A 19,958-nucleotide genomic window follows, 5' to 3' on the forward strand; every position below is an offset into this window, starting at 1 on the left:
GATAAAATTGAGAATAGTTTAACAGCACCAATCATATAATCTCTGAGAAATATTGACTGAAAATATCAGATCCATTTTTTGTCTTGTCTTCTCCCATCTGAAGTCAATATATTTCATAATCATGTTGACATTTGCAAATTTATGGCCATGCAAACCACAGTAATAAATAGTTTGATTTTTCCCCATCTACAAACACACTATTTGATTTGTATTCCTATGTAAAGATTCCTACCTGTGGAATTTTATAGAGAGCTGTTATCTTTGATATATGGAAAGAAACATCAAAACCAAGGCTCCCAATGACAGCCACTAATTCTTTCTGGCCATCACATCTGTAGTTTGGGAAAAATCTATTTAATTTGAAAAGGAGGTCCAGCGTAGTTCGATAGGTCATTCTCATATTGTAATAGCTGTCATAGATGTGAAACCCAAGTGTGACATTGGGCAAGAAATTTGGGTTCTCATTGATCTCCTTAACTGCAAATGCCAAGGCAAGGATGTGTTGGTATAACTTTGGCACAACGCTGCAAGTAAAGTGTTAACTTGTATGGGGAAATTGTATGAGAAAAAGATCTTTACAATTGATACACTGCATCTACACCATCTTTAAGTGAAGCAAATTTATTTTAAAGCATCATATACTACCATTGTTACAGAGAAGGAGGGAAAGAATGCTTGAGGCAAAAAAGAACTACAGGGTGAAGGCAAGAAACTAACCAAATATAGACTGAGCAGAGAAAGCCCAGATGATCTGAACTTGTAATAAACAGTAGAAAGAGTAATTTAAGAATTGTAAATCAATGCAAGATTCTGATTTATATAGTCTAACTATTGGTCTGACTAACCCCTTACAGCAATACTGTATCATTTGAAATTCTGCACAGAGAAGTTAATGTTCATTATTTTTACTTATTTTGTTTTCTCATAATATATGGTAAAACACACACACACACACACATGAATAACATTCTGATAATTAATCCCAAAATATTCATAAATATCCTACAATTCATACCCCTCCAAAATGTTAATTTGAATAAAGTTCCTCATTCAAGCCAAAACTTGCCTCTAAGATATAAAATATAAACTTATTTCCTGCTTCCCTCCACCCAACATCATATTATTATTATTGTAAGAAACGAAGGAGTATTAAAGGATACTCCTCAAGAAAAGGGGTTGAGCTGCAGAGAAACTCATTGGAGACAGCTAAAATACATGTCTGAAAAACAGTCGGTTTCTACAAATATCATTGTTATCTTCTTATTGTTTAAGATGGAAGCATATTTGAAGGTTCATTTTTTAAGCCAGTCTTTATTTAATGCATCAGATGACATAGTCTTACACAAATCTATTTTCACATTATTTGTACACACACACACACACACACACACACACACACACATTCCTTTCATTATCAAAGGAGAATTTCAGCATACTTTGAAAAGGGAAAAAAAAAGCTTTAAAAAAGCACAAAGAAACAGAGTCATATATGTATGGGTATACTCTATATATAGGGGTGGGAGTGGGAGAGAGAGATACAGAGACAGACATTCTATGTTTGTCACTATTTACTTACACCTGAATGGCAATCTCATCAAGAGAAGGATGTTGCTTATAGGAAAATTTGGGAGGTGAAATATAAATTAATTGAGAACCAATTCCACCAATGAGAATGTTACCTGGTTGATACCACTCATGTGGAATGTGGATGGGATTACTTATTGGACACATTCTGGTATCTAGTTTGCACGCCATTGAAGGCAGTATGAACAGAAATAGCAATGGTCTGAACATCTGAATAGCAAAGTCCTGTATGGATATAGTCTGTCTTATGCTCCTCTACCAAATATAGCTGATAATGCCAAAAGATTTTGGAAGGAGCATTGTCTCCTTCATATTGATTTCTTTAGCTTGGCTATATGGTAGAGACAGTATACATGCAATATGACCTTTCTGTCTATTACCTACATGGTAATGTATTGTGGATCTGTGCATACATACCCAGAAATGCTTGCTTATTGATTTAACGCCTGAATACTGATTATCCTTATTAAGATAATTGCTTCTGCCTCATTGGGATTTGCCTGTATTATTGCTAGCAAATATTAGTAAGGTATTTTTTTTCTTTGAAATTCTGTTCATCAGCTTTAAAAGCCTCTAACCCAGCTTCCCCAACACTCTTCAATTCAACTGAAATAAATCTCAAAGGTATCTATTGCAAACCAAGATGATGAAGAAGATGATGGTAGCAATAATAATGATTATAATAATACTTGTCAATAAGAAAGACTGGATAGTCGATATGGCAGCTCCTGGAGGCAATAGAATAGAAGAGACAGAACTGGAGAAGATAACAAAATACAAAGACTTGCAAATAGAAATAGAATGACTGTACTGTACACACATTGCAAAATCTTTATTTATTTAGCTATGTATACTGCACCATTTACAAAGAAAAAACATTGTAAATGGAAAGAAAGCAGAGCTGCATTTATTTATTTATTTAAAATCAAACATTGATAACAAGAACACCATTGAATTTTCCATGGACCATTGTCTGGACTAGTCTCTCCTAAGAATCTCATACAGTCCCTACTCAGCTACTTAATTAGGGGTTATTTTCATGTCATTATAAGAATGTTCACATTCAACCCATAAATTCTTTTAATTTCTGTGATATTTTCAACACACTTCTTTGGATATCCTTATTCCTCAAACTATAAATTATGGGATTGAAAACAGGTGGCAAAATTGTATATAAAACTCCAGAAATTAAGTCCACCTTGGAAGAGGAAAGTGACTTTGGTCTCAAGAATGAGAAAACAGCTGTGATAATAAACAAGGCAAAAACAGTGAGGTGGGGAATGCAAGTTGAGAAAGCTTTGTGTCTTCCTTGAACTGATGGGATTTTCAACACAGAAGAGAAAATATAGCAATAAGATGTCAAGATGAATGCAAAGCAAAATGAATTCACACTGAGCCCAATCAGAAAAATTAGAATGTTGTGACCTTTTGAATCAGTACAAGCTATCTTTTGTAACTGAGGCATATTACAAAAAAACTGCCCAATCATATTGAATCCACAAAAGTTCACCCGAAAAGTCAAACTGGTTTCTAACACTGCATGAATCAGAGTAGATATCCATGCAATAGCTGCCATTTGGATGCAGGCATTCCAGTTCATAATCAATCTGTACTCCAAAGGATGGCAGATGGCAACATACCGGTCATAAGCCATGATAGTAAGCAAGAAAATCTCTGCCCCAACAAATGTAATAACTAAAAAGACCTGTGCAACACATCCAGCATAAGGAATCATTTTGTTGTTTGTAACTGAAACAGCTATTGTTTTTGGAACTGTAGTAGAGATGTAGCAAATATCTACAAATGATAGATTGACCAGAAAAAAGTACATGGGTGTATGAAGATGTTGATTGAGGACCACAGCTGAGATGATGAGAAAATTCCCCACTACTGCTGTTAAATAAACAAAGAGAAACATAAAAAAATAGAAAAGTTGCATATCATAGTCATCTGAAAATCCTATTAGGAGAAAATCTGTCATAATGGATTTGTTGCCCATTATGCTTATTTCAGTATATCTGTAAAGAATGGGTTAAAAATAGTTATTGCAGCATAATATTTTGGAACAATATTACAAATTAATTAATAGTTTGCAGTAATATTTTCATGCAAATATTAATTTTACATATTATTTTGTAATAATTTGTTACTCAATCTACATGAGTAAAGGTTGCAATATGTTTACATTTAGTTATTTTCTTTTTCCAAGTGTTCTTCCATAGGTAAATCAAACCCTAGCATCATCTTTAGTGTCATACACCGCTGGGTTATCTGTCTTCCTTTTTGAAAAAAATCCCTTTTCTTATGAAATGATTTTCAAATGATCAATTCATATGATGAACTAAAAAGCTTTTTTTTTTTAAAAAAAATGATTTATATGCCACCCTTCTCTGAAGACTCAGGGCGGCTTACAATGCGTTAAGCATTGTTCTTAAATTTGTTGTTCTTAAATTTGAGTGATTTATCTGTCCCTTTGTTCATCTATACTGCATCCATCTTCTCATTCCTCCATTCAACCATGCAGGAAAACCTTACTAGGAATACAGTGATGGGATTCAGCCAGTTCGCACCACTTCAGGAGAACCAGTTGTTAACATTCTGAGCAGTTTGGTGAACTGGTTGTTGGAAGAAATCATTAGGGCAAAGAACCGGTTGTTAAATTATTTGAATCCCACCACTGTAGGAATACCTTTTCTGAGTGCTTATATGTGTTTTTTTGTGAAAACTTAATAAATTCTAAGCTGTGAATTCTTTCACACCAGTGCATTTTCTATACTCCTGAGTTGTTGCACATATCTAAATTTCTTTCTTTTTCTACCTAAATCCTTATCATATTTTAAATGAAAAATTAACTTAGCAACAATCATTTGCAGACTTGTAAAAGAAGGACTTGATTTTAAATATATTCTCATATGTTTTCAAATCTCTACATTATTACTATTCTTTGGTCATACAATTTCCTCTATAACAAGAATGTTAGAAAAAAGTTAACACTTTAAATCTGTCCTGGTTATCATGTATAAAGTTGCTTACCTCAGCCTGCAGTCAACACTTCTAGAAGATGAGATGTTTATATGGCCGGGTTTGTTTTTATGTATTTTATATTTGAAAAAGTAGAAGGAATCAAGTCTATTCCCTAAAGTGTTTTATTAGTTGCATCACAAAATTTCACTTTGAAGATGGCTGTTTTCTAAATTAAACAATTCTAAACCTGAGAACCCTTCAATGAACTCTTTCTTTTTTTGTTTTTTGTATCTCCAACAAAAGGAATCTGATGTCCATCTTTTGAAAAGCATTCTTTCGAGGATTAGGGAAATGTAATAAATTAACAGTACATTTTGGATTAATCAATTTTAATTTCAGATCCATTGAAATCAGCTGAACTTTCTCTAGGACTTGTTTAATATTTTTTTTTTAATTTGATTTATATGCTGCCCTTCTCCAGAGTCTCAGGGCGGCTTACAATGCATTAAGCAATAGCCTTCATACTTTTGTATATTTATACAAAGTCAGCTTATTGCCCTCACAAACTGGGTCCTCAATTTACGCACCTTAGAAAGGTAGAAGGCTGAGTCAACCTTGAGCCTAGTAAGAATTGAACTCGCAGTAATTGCATGCAGCTGGATGTTAAATGCTGCCTTAGGAGGCATTAGCCTCCTACGCCACTCAGGCTCCTGTTTAATATTTCTTAACTGCCCATTTCTCTCAGAGATAGCTGAAGAGAGAGTTATTACTTTATATTAACTGTTTGATTTCTATGATGAAGTCCAGAGGAGGAAAATGTTGAAGATGAGGATAATGATGATTCATGTTTTTCAGCTAAAACGTGCTATTACCAGGCTCTGCTTCGATAGAAATAGAAGTGAGAAGAAATAAACTCAAGCAGAGCAAATAGTGTAAGTTGTGCAATAGTGGAAATTGATTTCTTTAAAGCTTCTGGGTAAAAGTATATTGATGTCATTTTTAATTAACCCCAAAAATGTAAAACTGTATAGGAGCTATAAATAATCCTGAAACTAGAAGTAGGGTCTAGAGGTAGATAAATGTTGATGATTAATGAAAAGATATGTTATCTTTGCTCCCATGGCAGAAGATTCTCAAATTATGTATTTTTTCTTTTAATTAGTATTGCTATTGTCATTAATGGATTTGTCTTTATTTCTGCATATTGGAATTTTTGAATTATTGAAATAAATAATAGAAGCAAACTAATAAACTATAGTCTCTCTCCATATTTGTCAAACCTCAGATGAGGGTTTTTTTAAAAAAAAGATTTAAGTAGCAATGTACATATTGCAAGCTTAGATATTTGTTAAGCGTGGACAAAAGAAAAAAAATTCTTCACAAACAGCCATAGTATAGACGTTTATAATAGCATGAGATATACATTAAGGCTTTTTACTGGTTAATTTTCAACATTTGGAATCTAAACAGCAACATCGTGGGACTGGTATGATGTAATGCTCAGTAATTGCATATAGGAAAGACCATGGGAGACTGGACAAAGAGACACAGCCAAGGGAGTGGTCAGCTAAGAGATAGAAGAGTCTACTATCTGCAGTCTGGATAGTAGATAGGCAAGATGCTGAGAAGGGAGCACTCCCTAATTACTTGGGCTATAAAGGAGAAGCAGGGGGATTGTACTTTCAGACGTTCAATATTCTGTCAATGTAGCTTTGTAAGAATTGCTTTGTGGTGAGATAAATGGCAAGCAGATTTAATGAATGAATGAATGAATGAATGAATGAATGAATGAATGAATGTAGAATTAGCATGTTGGGTTTTGTTTCTTTTCTGGTTTACCCCACAAAACTTTATTAAGCTGATTATGTTTGCCTGAACTGAACTAAATGGTTTTGCAGAATATGTTACCTTTCCTAAATTGATTGGACTTCTAGAAAATAGAAAATTCTCAAGATGAGCAGATTTTATGGCTTCCAATATTTGCCACTTCCACCAGAGATTCCCTGCAGTCTGTGTTAGAAACAAGCAACGCGGACAAGTTCTCCATTGTGGGTGGAGGCAGCAGCCAGGACGAGGAGTACTCGACCGTTCAGTTTGATGGACTGAGTCTGTCATAGTTGTTAAGTCCCGCCCATGTTGCTAGGGGCTTCCAGCTTTTGACTCAGTCCATCAGACTGGACGGTCATGTGGGCTTGTATCTCTCTAGCTAACTTCTCTATTCTTCTGGTTTGGACTTTGGTTACTCGAAATTTGGATTTGGACATTGGATTTGACCTTGCCTATCAATTTTGACTTGGTTGCATTGTGTTGTGAGTTGTTGTTTTGGCCCTGCTGAGGGGAGCGTGCCTCCCTCAGCAGCTGTCTGTACTTCATTCCTATCTCTTTGCTAACTGATCTTGGTTTATATTCTTACTTGTTACATGGAAGCTGAGGCATTGGGCACATTTGTGCCTCTTTTAAAGCTTCCGGTTTTCATATCGCTGGTGGAGTCTCATGCTCCCAAGCTTTTGAAGCCTCTTTCAAAGCCTCCAGGCTTCATACCACTGGTGGAGTCTCATGCTCCCAAGCTCATGGCTCCCCTGTTGCTGACGGGCGGCTTTTTGAACCGATTATCAGCTGATCTCAATTACACGAGCTATCGGAATCTGCCACCTTTGTTTTTAGCTCGGTTTAACGATCACCCCATTGTTGTGGAGTCCTGCACTCCCTGGACACACCTGGAGAATAACGGCTGGTGGAGCTTTGCGCTCCTGAAGTCTTCAGCTCTTGTGTGGAGTTTTTTGCGCTCCCCAAACTTGCGGTCGGTGGCCAATTTAGAGCTGACTTCCAGCTGACAGCTCCTTTGCCAACAGGCTGCCCTTTTTTTGCGGTTTTTGCTGGCCCTAATAGCCTGGGTTTAGGGCTTATTGAGCTTTTCTCCACAGTCGCTTGGAAGCCTTGTGCTCCAGGTCAGCTGTTCTGCTCTGCCCGGCAGTTTTACTGTGGCATTGATTACCCCCCTCTGGTGCCTAATCTTGCAGCTGCCATTTTAGCTGCTATCTGAGAGTGATGGTTGGAGGAGTTTTGTGCTCCCTCAGCGGTGGTTAGGGGGACCACCATTTTTGTTCCGCTATAATCACCCTTGTGAGATAGCGTGCTCTCTGCAGACAGCCTTGTCGTGGTTTGCTGCCTTTTTCTGATGGCTCATTCTCCAGCCCGCCTACCAGCAGGATTGCTTAACCTCCATCCTTGGGCTTGATAGTCTGCTCAGTGACGAGCTTTTTACAATGCAGCATCACTGTCCCATTTTCTCTGGCTGCAGCAACATGCCTAAGGCCCTATGCAAGTCGAAGCACGGCCAGAAGGCCAATCTGGCAGACCATTCTGGGTCTCAAGGGGCTACATCTGAGCCAGCCGTCCCTCACCATGCCTCAGACAAGTCAGGCAAGACTGTTCAAGGATCTCATCCTGACAATAAGGCTCATAAAGACACCTCATCTTTGTCAAAAGATGAGAGGCATACAGACAAGGTGTTAAAAAAGATATGCACAAAGGCCTCTAGCCATCTCCCTGCTTCTGCCTCAGCAATTGAGGGCTCGGGTCCGGTTCCTGGAGGTTCAGGTAACCAGCAGCCTCCGGTTACTCCTGATCAATTATCATTAAGGGATTGCCCTATTGCTATTCCAACGGAGAGTTTATGGGGATCAGTGCATGCATCTTTCCCATCTTTCCCAGCACCTCAGTCGGCCCCAGTGGTGCACAATCCTATCAGGGATGGAGGACTTCTCAAGTCTCAAGTGGTCAACAATTTGACCCTGACCAGTTACAACAGATGATTGTTGAAGCGGTCCAGAAGTCTTCATCTGAGAGGGCGCATTTCCAGGATAGTGTCCCTTCAATGGTGTCCTGCCCTTCAGTGGCCCAGGACAGTGATGACCAAGATGACTGTTTGTCCATCATGGCTCTGGATTCACCTGTGGCTTCTCATTGTAGTCAACAGTCCTTTCTGGGAGGGGTGGATCTGAGTGAACCAGAACTCCCAGATGACGAGGGTCTTCCCCCGGAACAACCGGCCTTCACGGGTCTATTTCCTCAGTTGTTATTTAAATCCTTGTTGTTCTAGGCAATTAATACCGCGCAGCTCGGGCCGGCTGCTCATTCTATGACTCCAGTTCAGAGTTCTCTGGACCCTTTGTTCACCAAACCGGCTAAAGCAATGCCTTGCATTCCAACACCGCCTCTTTTTATTGACGTGCTTAAAAAACTATGGTCTACGGACCATAGAAACTTTAAAGTAGCTTCTGATTTGGCCTCTATACTGCAAATTCCAACAGTTGATGTTCCTATCGTGGCTCTAACGCCAAATTCAGCTATTCCTGGTGCCCCTGATGAGGGTCTTCATCCTGAGGAGCGTCGTGCTGACCTGGTATTACAACGGGCACACCAGGGCGCAGCTTGGGCAATTCACTCAGCATCAACGGCCTCATTTTTTAATAGATCCACATTGCTGTGGCTTTGTCAACTTCAGGATAAGGTTGCTCTGGAGGACACCAGAATCAAACAGGACCTTAACAAGATCATTGTTGCGGTGCAGTTTTCTGCAGATGCCATGCTCAACGTGGCTCGCTTTGCAGCTAAATCGTTTGCTTCATCCATAACTGCCCACTGTTTGGTTTGGCTCTGCCATTCACAGGTGGATGCCAGACATAAGTGGCGCTTAGCTTTGGTGCCTATTTCAGGAGGGTCTCTATTTGTGGATTCATTGAATGCCTTTCTCGTGGAAACCAAAGATAAGCGGAAGGTGTTGCTGACCGCTTATCATAGGGGAGAGTCCTGTTTTCTGCCATATGCCCATCGCCCGCAATATCAGGGATCTGACGGGGTGGGAGGTCCTACTCTCTCCTCATCTAGGATGCAAGGTACTTTCTACCCTAGGCAGCAGGGCTATCAAGACTGGTCCTCCAGGGGTAGGCCCCCCTTAGGCAAATGGCCCTTTTGTGGGGGAGGAGGTTGTTCATTCCAGTGCCATCGTTAACTGCATCCTGGATCCTCCCATTGGCATCAGATTGGCCCTCTTTGCCGACCTTTGGGAATATACCACTTCGGATAAATGGGTTTTAGCCACTTTGAGATCTGGCTTGGCCATTGAATTCTTCTCCCCTCCCCCAATGTCTTTTGTCTGCTGTCCACTTTCCCGGGACTCTTCAAAACGAGCTCTCATGGAGTTGGCTCAGCATCTCCTTTCGATCAGGACTGTCCAAGGGTGCCTGATGATCAAAGGGGACGGAATTTTACTTCCGTTTCTTGTGCCAAAGTCATCGGGGGGGAGACCTATTCTGGACCTTAAACACTTGAATCGGTATGTCGTGTACCTCAAATTTAAGATGCAGTCGTTACAAACCATTCTTTTTCTTTATTGAAAAAGTTTTTCAAATACAAATTTCCCCCCCTTTTTTTCCCCTCCTCCCTAACCCCCCCTCCCCCTCCCCCTGTGACTTCTTCATAATAAAACCCAAGTTCATAACAGATTATATAATACTTTACTATCCCCTTACTCCATCCCCATATGCTGACCCTTTCTTTCTAATAATATTATCATATCCCCCTTATACTATACATTTCAAAATGACATTCTATTATAACATTATATAATAACTCCTAATTTAGCATAATAATATTATTATATCTCCTAGTTTAGTGATTTCTGCTCATAATCTACCCTTTTTCTAACCCCCATACATATATCTCTTAAATCAAATCTTTTATGTATATTAATATAACATTTCAAAGCCTTCCGCTATAAAACTATATAATAAATTCTAATTTAACATTTATTCAATTCATAGTCTACCCATTTCCTTCATCGTTATATCTCTTAACTCAAATCTTTTACATATATTCATATCTAAACATAATATCCCTTTTCTTAAACTAAACAATCAATAAATCAATAAACTAACCTGTCTCCACCCACTTTCCTACAAGACTACCATACTTAATAATTCTTAGTATCTTTATTCTTCTGCCCACACCACTAAAAAATATTCCCTTATGTAAATAAAATCCTCTTAAAAAGACTTTAGGCTTGTAATCCATATAATATCTTCTGTAATGTCTTTCAGCTGGATTGTAAACTCCATCACCCATGTTAGGGTAACATCACATCCTAATTCCAACAGTATGTTCGGTATCTTCCATTACCATCTGCCCACATCAATAGCAAATATCTTCAAAAAAAAAAAAAAAAAAAAACACCACCCAAGTGACTTTATATTTGTATTCCATATAGTGGAATACAATCCCATAACTATCTTGCCTTGTAGCTCAACATAAACATAATACATTTATCAAAGAATCCAAAATAGATAATTCCAATCCATTCAATTTAAGGCCATTTTCACATCCCAAAAGTACAGCACTGCAGAGGTCTGTCATTCTCCTCAGGATAATATAAACCAATACTTTGCCGATTATCTTTTCATATATTCAATCATCTCTTAAATAACTGGCATTACACTGTTGTTTAGTTTAAAAGTTTTTGTTTTTATGAGACCTGCTTCTTCTTTTCTTGACTTTTTGTGGGTTGGATCTCAATCCTGATTTCCTTTCTGTAAATTGTATATCAACTATTTGGTTTTCATGCTGATCTATAACTTGATCTTGTTGGTTTTGCTTTTGTGGCATAAATCTCCATTCTGGTTCTATAAATTGTATATCAACTGATTGATTTCCGTGCTGGTTTGTAACTTGATAAATCATTACATTAGAATCCGAAGCCGCCTCTCTTGTATTAAATAGTCCAGCTGAGACCTCTGAAGGAGAATCCAGAAGCGGCTCACCTATAGAAACCTCTGTAACTTGTTGTTTCTTCATTACTTCCACCTCCTTCTGCTTATCTTGAATTTCTATCTCTTGTTGATTTTGCTTTTTGAGAACCTTGTAGTAAAATTCTTCCGCTTTTTCAACAGCTGATATCTTTCTCCTTGATATCTCAGTATTATACCAACTGGAACGTCCCACCTGAATGAGATATTTTGTTTTTTTAGCTCAGTCACCAAAAGTCCAAATTTCTTTCTATCTTTTAACATCTTAGGCGGCAATTCTTTATATATCCAGATCTTTCTTCCATACAGTTGTGGAGTAGAATTAAAGGATTTTTGCACAATATCATTTCTTATTTCTTTATCTGTGAAATAAATCACCACATCTCTAGGCAGTTGCCTTTGCTTTGCAATCCAAGAATTTACTCTATAGGCCTTGTCAATTTTACAAGATACCTCCTCAGGATGAACCTTTAAAATCCCAGCCAGAACTTAAGCAGATATTTTTCTTAGATCATCTCTATTATTTTCCTGTAACCCTCTCATTCTGACCGCAAATTCTGTGAGCCTGTATTGCATCATTACAACTTCTCTTTCAATCCCTTGCTTTATATCTTCTGCATTGTAGGTCTCGTGACCAGCTTCCTTTTTAGACTTTGCTTCTAAACTATTGTCTTGAATATTTATCAAATAATTTTCAATTCTTTGTATTTTATTGTCCAAATTATAAATCTTATCATCAACTTCCTCCATTTTAGACTCTAATAATTTGATATTTGTATCCATCTTTATAACAACTTCTGAAAAAGCATTAGTCACTGTTACAATCTTTCGTTGCAGATTATCATATTTTAGTTGTATCATTTCTTTAATTTCCTGCCTTAATTTTTCAAATTTCTGATTCACAGTCTCGTGATATTTTGCCATTTCCTCCTGAAGAAATTCTTTTAAATTAAAACCATTATGCTGAGTCTGTAAACTCAGAGCTTGTTCACATAATTGCAAATGGGGGAGCACCCCCCCCACTGCTTGTTTGTCAGGCTTGGCTAGTTTTAACGCCATCTTGCTACACAAAAGAGCTCTTTTTTTTAAAAGAAAACTTTTCCCCAAACAAGATCAAATGCAAATCTCCAAGAAAAAAGAAACTTAAAATGAATATTTTCCTTCTAGATTCTAGCCGGCACTGTGTATTTCGCTACTTTGTAGCTTATTACGGAAGGACTTTCACTTTCGGCTTTCTTCTCAAGCCTCAGCAGTCACCATTTTAAACTTTTTTTCCCCCTCAGTTAGAAACGCTTATAAAGCCATTAAAAATACTTGCAATTTAGGGTCCCAGGTTCAAATCTCACTCTCTTTAACTAAACCATCTGTTAGTTTTATTGGTTGGTCCGGTCCCAGCACCTGGCTCTGCAAAAAGGCAGAGTTCTCCCGAAGCCCGGAGCAGCGGCGAGGGAAAATAGGGAGCCACAATCTGCTCGTTCCTAAGAGTAAAACAAAAAACAAAAAACTCTGGGGACTTCACAGAGGGCTCTACCTGCCTTCGCCTGCTCTGGCTCACATTTCCATCAGGAAATGGAGTTTTTCGAGATGCCTTTCAGATGTAAAGGCGGCTCTTTACAGGCAATGGGGCTGGCGGTCACGGAGGACCGTCTGGTGGCGATGGAAACCAGACCGGAAGTCCGTTACAAACCATTCTTGATGATGTTTGGAGGGGCGATCTCCTCTCTTCTATAGATCTCACCAAGGCCTATCTAGATATTCCCATTCTTCCTTCCCATAGGAAGTTCCTGCATTTTTGTTATGAGGGGTGTCATTACCTGTATAGGGCCTTGTCCTTTGGCCTTTCCTCTGCCCCTCGGACCTTTACCAAGGTTTTGGCAGCCTTAGCGGCATCCTTCAGAGCCTCCTCAGTTCATCTACAATGTTACTTAGACAATATTTTAATCCTATCATCTTCACCTCAGCAGGCAGTCTCAGATATTCAGCTTACCATCGGGACCCTGGCCACTCATGGTTTTCCTATTAATCTTGCAAAGAGTCATCTGGTGTCTTCCATCCGTCTGCTCCACTTGGGAGCCATAATCGATTCTATTACTGGGAAGGTCCATTTGTCACAAGAGCAGCAGGACAGCTTGCGAGCCCTCGCTTCCAAACTTGAGGGGTGTACATTGGCTTCCCCATATATTTTATCTCAACTCCTGGGGAAAATGATCTCGGCCATCTCGATAGTTCCCTGGGTGCAATTGCACTCCTGGAAACTCCAATGGTTTCTTTTGCCATTGCAGAAGGCGGGCAGATGAACTTTGTCCTGGAAGATAGCAATTCCCCTCATGGTGCGCAAGTCCTTCAGGTGGTAGAGGTCTCCAGGTTCCCTGTTTTTCGAGCCCCAGAGGGTGATGGTCACCACAGACACCAGTCTTCAGGGCTGGGGCGCCCATTGCCAAGGTCAAATAGCTCAAGGCACATGGACCGGCTGTGTGGCTCAACGGCCGATCAATTGATTGGAGTTGCGTGCAATCTTCCTGGCCCTTCAGTGGTTTCAACATCTTGTCTCTGGAGCTCATGTTCTTGTCCTTATGGACAATATTACTGCGAAGGTACGCATAAACCACCTAGGGAGCACCAGATCCAAATCCCTGATTGATCTAGCCATGACATTGGGACTTTGGGCAGAACGCCACCTTAGCAACTTGAAGGCCGAACATATCTCTGGAGTGGCCAATGTACAGGCCGACTGGCTGAGCCACCAACATTTGGACCATGCAGAGTGGCACCTGCATCCCCAGGTGTTCAGGGACTTAACACTCCATTTCGGCCTTCTGGAGGTCGACCTCTTTGCAATGGAATCGAATGCACAACTCCCACGATTCTTTGCTCATTATCCTTCACCTCAAGTAGAGGCCACTGATGCTCTTCAGTCCCCATGGCCGACGGGGTTTCTGAATGCGTTCCCGCCAATTGTTCTCCTCTCAAAGGTCATTAGCAAGCTGCTGTCGGAACGTGCAGAGATAATTCTCCTGGCCCCTCATTGGTCTCACAGGCCTTGGTTTGCGGACCTAGTTTCTCTATCTGTCGCTCCTCCTTGGTGCATTCCTCTCAGAGCGGACGCCTTGTCACAAGGGATGCTATGTCATCTGGACCTTCCCTGGCTCAATCTGACCACTTGGAGGTTGAGCGGTACGTTTTGAGTGGGGCTAACATTCCGCCAGCCATCATCCAAATGATTCAGGCTTTGCAGAGGCCTTCTACACACCGTATTTACTTGGCTACCTAGTGGGCTTTTGTATGTGGTGTGACAAAAATGGCATGCAAGCCTTACAGGCTTCCATCATTAATATTCTGGTCTTCCTTCAGGAGGGTCTCTCCAAGGGTCTATCTCCTAATACCTTGCGCAGGCAGGTGGTGGCGATCTTGTCAATACTTACCTGTGGCTCCTTAACTTCCTTGGCTCAACATTCCTTGATTCGCTGTTTTCTATGGGGAGCTACCAATTTGTGTCCTCCAGTCCTCCGTAGGTACCCTACTTGGGACCTCTCCATTGTACTGAACTCACTTACTGGCCCTCCGTATGAACCTTTGCGAATTGCCAACCTCTGTCTGCTGTCATGTAAAGTCGCCTTCTTGGTAGCCATTACCTTGGCTCATGTATTTCGGAGATTGCGGCTCTATCGACCCGGGCTGACCTTTGCGTCTTCCACATGGATCGGGTGGTTCTGCGCCTTGACCCAACGTTTGTCCCAAAGGTCAACATGACATTCCACCGCATGCAAGAACTTGTCCTTCTGAATTTCTGCCCTTGTTCGGTTCACCCGTTGGAGAGGCGGTGGCATACTCTAGATGTTCGCAGGGCACTCCGTTTTTACATAAAGTGGACTGCTTTGATCCGTCAGATGGAGTCTCTCTTTGTATCTTTCTTGCCTGTTTCCCTAGGCTGCAAGGTGTCATCATTGACCATTGGCCCCTGGATCTGACAGATGATTTCTACGGCCTACAAACTTTGTTCCTTGCTGAGACCTCTTCATGTGACTGCTCATTCCACCCGCAGTGTGGCGGCATCGGCAGCTTGGGCGATGCAAGCCTCTTTACTTGAGATATGCAGGGCTGCAACATGGACCTCTCCTTCCCCGTTCGTCTTGCATTGTAAGTTGGATAAGTTCGCTTCGGTGGATGCCACCTTTGGCCAGCGTGTTCTTCAACAGGTGTACCCTGAGGTGGGCTCTTGGGACCAGACTGCTCCCCCCCCGAACATCAGGACACTGAAGTTGGGTATGTCCCATCCTGGCTGCTCTCTCCACCCACAATGGAGAAGGGGCGTTGGTCCTATCTGAGATGCACCTTCTCATTGGGTGGAGACAGCAGCCAGACCCTCCCTTCGTCAGTCTGGTTGTTTTCTCTGCCTCTAACCTTTCTCCTTTTTCACGCCCACATGACGAGTCTGTTTCTTCATCTTTGCCAAAAGCTGGAAGCCCCTAGCAACATGGGCGGGACTTAACAACTATGACAGACTCAGTCCATCAAACTGAATGGTCGAGTACTCCCCATCCTGGCTGCTGTCTCTACCCAACTAGAAGGTGCGTCTCAGGTAGGACCAATGCCCCTTCTCAACAGCTGCTTGGCTGGCTACACAGTATGCAGTGCAACATTTTCCATGAACTTCTCAGAGCCATTTATTCTGCAAGTTGCCTTGCAGCAAAAGAATGTTCATCTCAGCCTTTTCCTCCATTGTTCTCCATTAATAACCTGCTCTTAAGCTTTTACCCAGTAGGGCAATCTAAGAGGGGCTCTAAAACAGAACAAAGCAGGACAATGTGCTTATTTAACTTTAGCTTTAGAACTGAGGGAATTAATTTGAGATATTTGTTTCTCTGACATTTTTGTAAAGGGAATGTATCCTTCAAAGCTTTGCTGAGGCATGGTGTTCACCAAGTGATAGAAATGTGTACTCTCCAGAAATTTCTAGATCATAGACTCTTATCATTGACCATTGTATGGCTGGTGAGAACTGCTTAATGGAGGTTTTGTGGTGTAAACTAGAGAAGAAATAAAACCAGATTTTGACTGAAAATGACTATTTGCATATTCATTTTATGTATGTGAACCATTTTAGAGGCAGCTAAACATCAATGTAGTAGTATTTAAGATGGTCTACTCTCTGGTAGATAAAAATGTACTTGCTCTAGATTAGACCTTAAGCCTGATTTCAAGAAAAAAACCACAAAGCCCTCTACCAGCAGTTACATTATATAAAATTTATGTAGGATATTATTATTCAGTTATCTAAGCTAACTGAAATGGCATTTCATATCAGCATTACTAAATTTAACATGAAGATTTAATTATTTATTATGAATTGCACATATTGTTCTGTTTCACAGAAAAGAAATATCTGCCTATATCTACCTATCTATATACCATCTGTCTATCTGTCTGTCTGTCTGTTTGTCTGTTTGTTTGTCCATCTGTCCGTCCGTCCATCCATTGATCATCCATCAATCCATCCATCCTTCCATCCATCCATCCATCCATCCATCCATCCAATCAAGGTTTTATGGTACTGTATACAATATATCATCTCTCTAAAGAGAAACTTTAGTGTATAGTTCTTAGACCAGAACCGGGCAGATCCAATTATAGTTCATTCCTTTGGAAAGTTCATCCAAACAACCATTTTCTCTTAGCCAAACATACCTGAGAGCATTGTTATGGGGTAAAGCAGGAAGCAGGAACAGATGGGATTTAGGTTTAGTAAGTAAAAATTGAGACATTAAAAAAGCTATTAAATCTCTGAATACAAGAAGTCACCCTCAAATTAAAATTGTTATTTCAATCAAATACAATGTTATTTCATTAAATACAAAGAAATTATAGCTGCAAATGCTAAATCACAGTTGTACCATAGTTATTATATTTTTAAAAATGCAAAATGTGATGTAGTTCATATTCTTATTCTTTGCATTGTGACTGCAAAATGTCATGTAATTCTTATTCTGTTCAGTATTTTCATAAGAGCCTTTTGTAGGTCCTTGTTTCTAAAGCTATAAATAATAGGATTCAAAACTGGTGGCAAAGCAGTGTATAAAACAGCAGAAAGCAAGTCTACAGTAGGAGTAGAAAGTGATTTGGGTCTCATATAGGAAAATACAGCTGTGATGATAAATAAAGAAAAAACAGTTAGGTGGGGAGTGCAGGTGGAAAAAACTTTATGCCTGCTTTGAATTGTTGGTATTTTCATTACTGCAGAGAAGATATTGGTATAGGAAGCAAAGATGAATGCAAAAATAAAAGAATCCAAAAAGAACCCAACAAGTATCACCATTTTACTGACTTTTGTATCTGTGCAAGAAATCTTTTGTAATTGAGGAATGTCACAGAAATATTGGCCAATTGCATTGGACCCACAGAAGTTTAATTGAAAAGTCACACTAGTTTCTAATGCCGCATGGATCAGATTGCATATGAAGGAGATTGCTACCATTTGAATGCAAGCATTCCAGTTCATGATCAGTGTATAATGCAGAGGACGACAGATGGCTACGTAACGGTCATAAGCCATGATGGTTAACAGAGCAAGCTCACCACCAACAAATGTGACCATTAAAAAGATCTGAGTGACACATCCAGCAAAGGATATCGTTTTGTTGTTTGTCAATGAAACAGCTATGGATTTTGGAACTGTTGTGGAGATGGAACAAATATCTAAAAGGGAGAGGTTGACCAAAAAGAAGTACATTGGACTATGAAGGTGGTGGTCAACAGCCACTGCTATTATAATGAGACAATTCCCCATTAAGGCTGTTATGTAAACAATAAGGAACATCACAGAATGCAACATTTGCAAATCTGGGTCATCAGAAAATCCCATCAGAACAAACTCTCTCACTGTAGATTGGTTGGCCATTTCATATGTTTGAATCCTGCAGAAAGTAGTTAAATGAGTTAGTGAAGAATATAATTTTCATAACATTTCCCCTTCCATTTTTTAAAGTTCTTACTTAACAATATTGGAATATCAATAGTGTGTCCCAAAGCCAAGAAATTATAATGAACTTTCATAGAAATCACTTATCTGCAGTACTTTAAAAATAATTCTCACTATCAACATTACTGCTTGTAAGAAGAATATATATATATATATATATATCTTAAAATGTTTAATATTGATCAATTTGGTCCCAGGCTGTGACAATTTTATAGTTTATTCATATAAACAATAAAATTTATTTGTGTAATGCTTGTACCAATCAGAACTCAATTTGTTTGGAAGATTAGAACTTATTTTAAATACTCAGGTGGCAACTCAATTTTTCAATAGTATATGTAAGTGAGGCTAAAAAGGAAAGTTTTAATTCATTGCTCCCATCCTATTATACTTCAAATTCTAACTATCTTCTTCATATTTTATAATGCCAGAATTGACTATTTGCTTTGATACATCCTTTAAGGCAAGGGTCCTCAAAGTGTTCAATTTCTATTCCTATGTTTCATTTTTTATTATTAATTAAATAATATTTATTCAATTTATTTTATTTAGTGTATGGCAAATACATGGACTTATAATAGTTCAAATATTAATGACCAGTCCACCCATCTATTCAAGGACAGGGTAGTCTATGCTGAAAAATATTAGACATTAGGCCAGTGTAAGCTCTTGATGGACATTCAGACACAGTGTGATGGATATTTTGTTGAGGAGCACCACAGTCACACTGAGGAGTAGAGACAAGACCATACTTAAACAATGAGTCCTGTCAGACACCATTTGGGTATGGATCCTGTTCAGAGTTGTCCACTGCTGGCAAGGAAGGTCAAAACCTGGCACCTTTTGTATAGGGTCATCTAAGTAACTGCCTGCATCTGGGCATTCAGCAGCCCATTTGGCTTTCTACTGTATGTTGATGTCAAAGTAGTTAGATAGCTGTTGAGCAAGTGTCAGAGAGGGCTTCCTGGATTTAAGCCTGCCAAATGATAGATGAAGAAGATCAGCATGCACAGAAAGAAGTGGGTTTCTCATAATTTTGTTGTATTCCTTCACTAAGGCTTTCTGCCTTCATAGAACTAGTGGTGCAAGGTGGCTCAAGACAGGGAGCCTGCAAGTAGGAGTAGATTTTATGCAACCACTTATGATCCTCATTGTATCATTTAGTCTAGTATCGATCTTGCTAGTGTGGCAGCTATTAAGCCAAACATTCAATTATTTTCATATAAGAAATGATTGGGAATTGAAATATCACAAAATGTTAGTGAGTTTTGTGAATCTCCTTTTCAGGAAATAGGAATGACACTTATAGAATCCTTATTGCATTATGATTCCAGCATTGGGAGGCATAACATTTCTAAAGTTAATAGTATTTTATAGGAAGAAGTATGGAATGTATTAAATACTATTGCTAACACTAAAAATAATAATCTACTTAACTTTTATTCTACTATTAGGACAGTTCTGTACATAAGACAACAGAGATAGCATATCAATATCATAACAATGTTAAAATATATATTTTAATATTATAAATAATAATATTACAATGTTTAGTTAATTATTATTAAATTATTTAATTGTAATATTATTAAATTATTTGATTATAATATTAATAATAATGTTTTTAAGAT

At 39.1% G+C, this 19,958-nt stretch overlaps 2 protein-coding genes across 2 annotated transcripts; both read right to left on the reverse strand.

The window, feature by feature from the left end:
* Positions 1–2,409: 2,409 nt before the first annotated feature.
* LOC117669022 (olfactory receptor 14A16-like) lies at positions 2,410–3,592 on the reverse strand. The gene has a single exon (XM_034423110.3). It carries the CDS (start codon positions 3,581–3,583, stop codon positions 2,648–2,650), a length of 936 nt encoding a protein of 311 aa, XP_034279001.2. The 5' UTR covers positions 3,584–3,592; the 3' UTR covers positions 2,410–2,647.
* Positions 3,593–17,152: 13,560 nt separating this feature from the next.
* Positions 17,153–18,246, reverse strand: LOC117669020 (olfactory receptor 14A16-like). Its single transcript, XM_034423107.2, has one exon. The coding sequence runs from the start codon at positions 18,244–18,246 to the stop codon at positions 17,320–17,322; it is 927 nt and encodes a 308-aa protein (XP_034278998.1). The 3' UTR covers positions 17,153–17,319.
* Positions 18,247–19,958: the final 1,712 nt, after the last annotated feature.

Source organism: Pantherophis guttatus, chromosome 4, assembly GCF_059756535.1.
Source record: "Pantherophis guttatus breed Tessera chromosome 4, ASM5975653v1, whole genome shotgun sequence".
NCBI lineage: Eukaryota > Metazoa > Chordata > Lepidosauria > Squamata > Colubridae > Pantherophis > Pantherophis guttatus.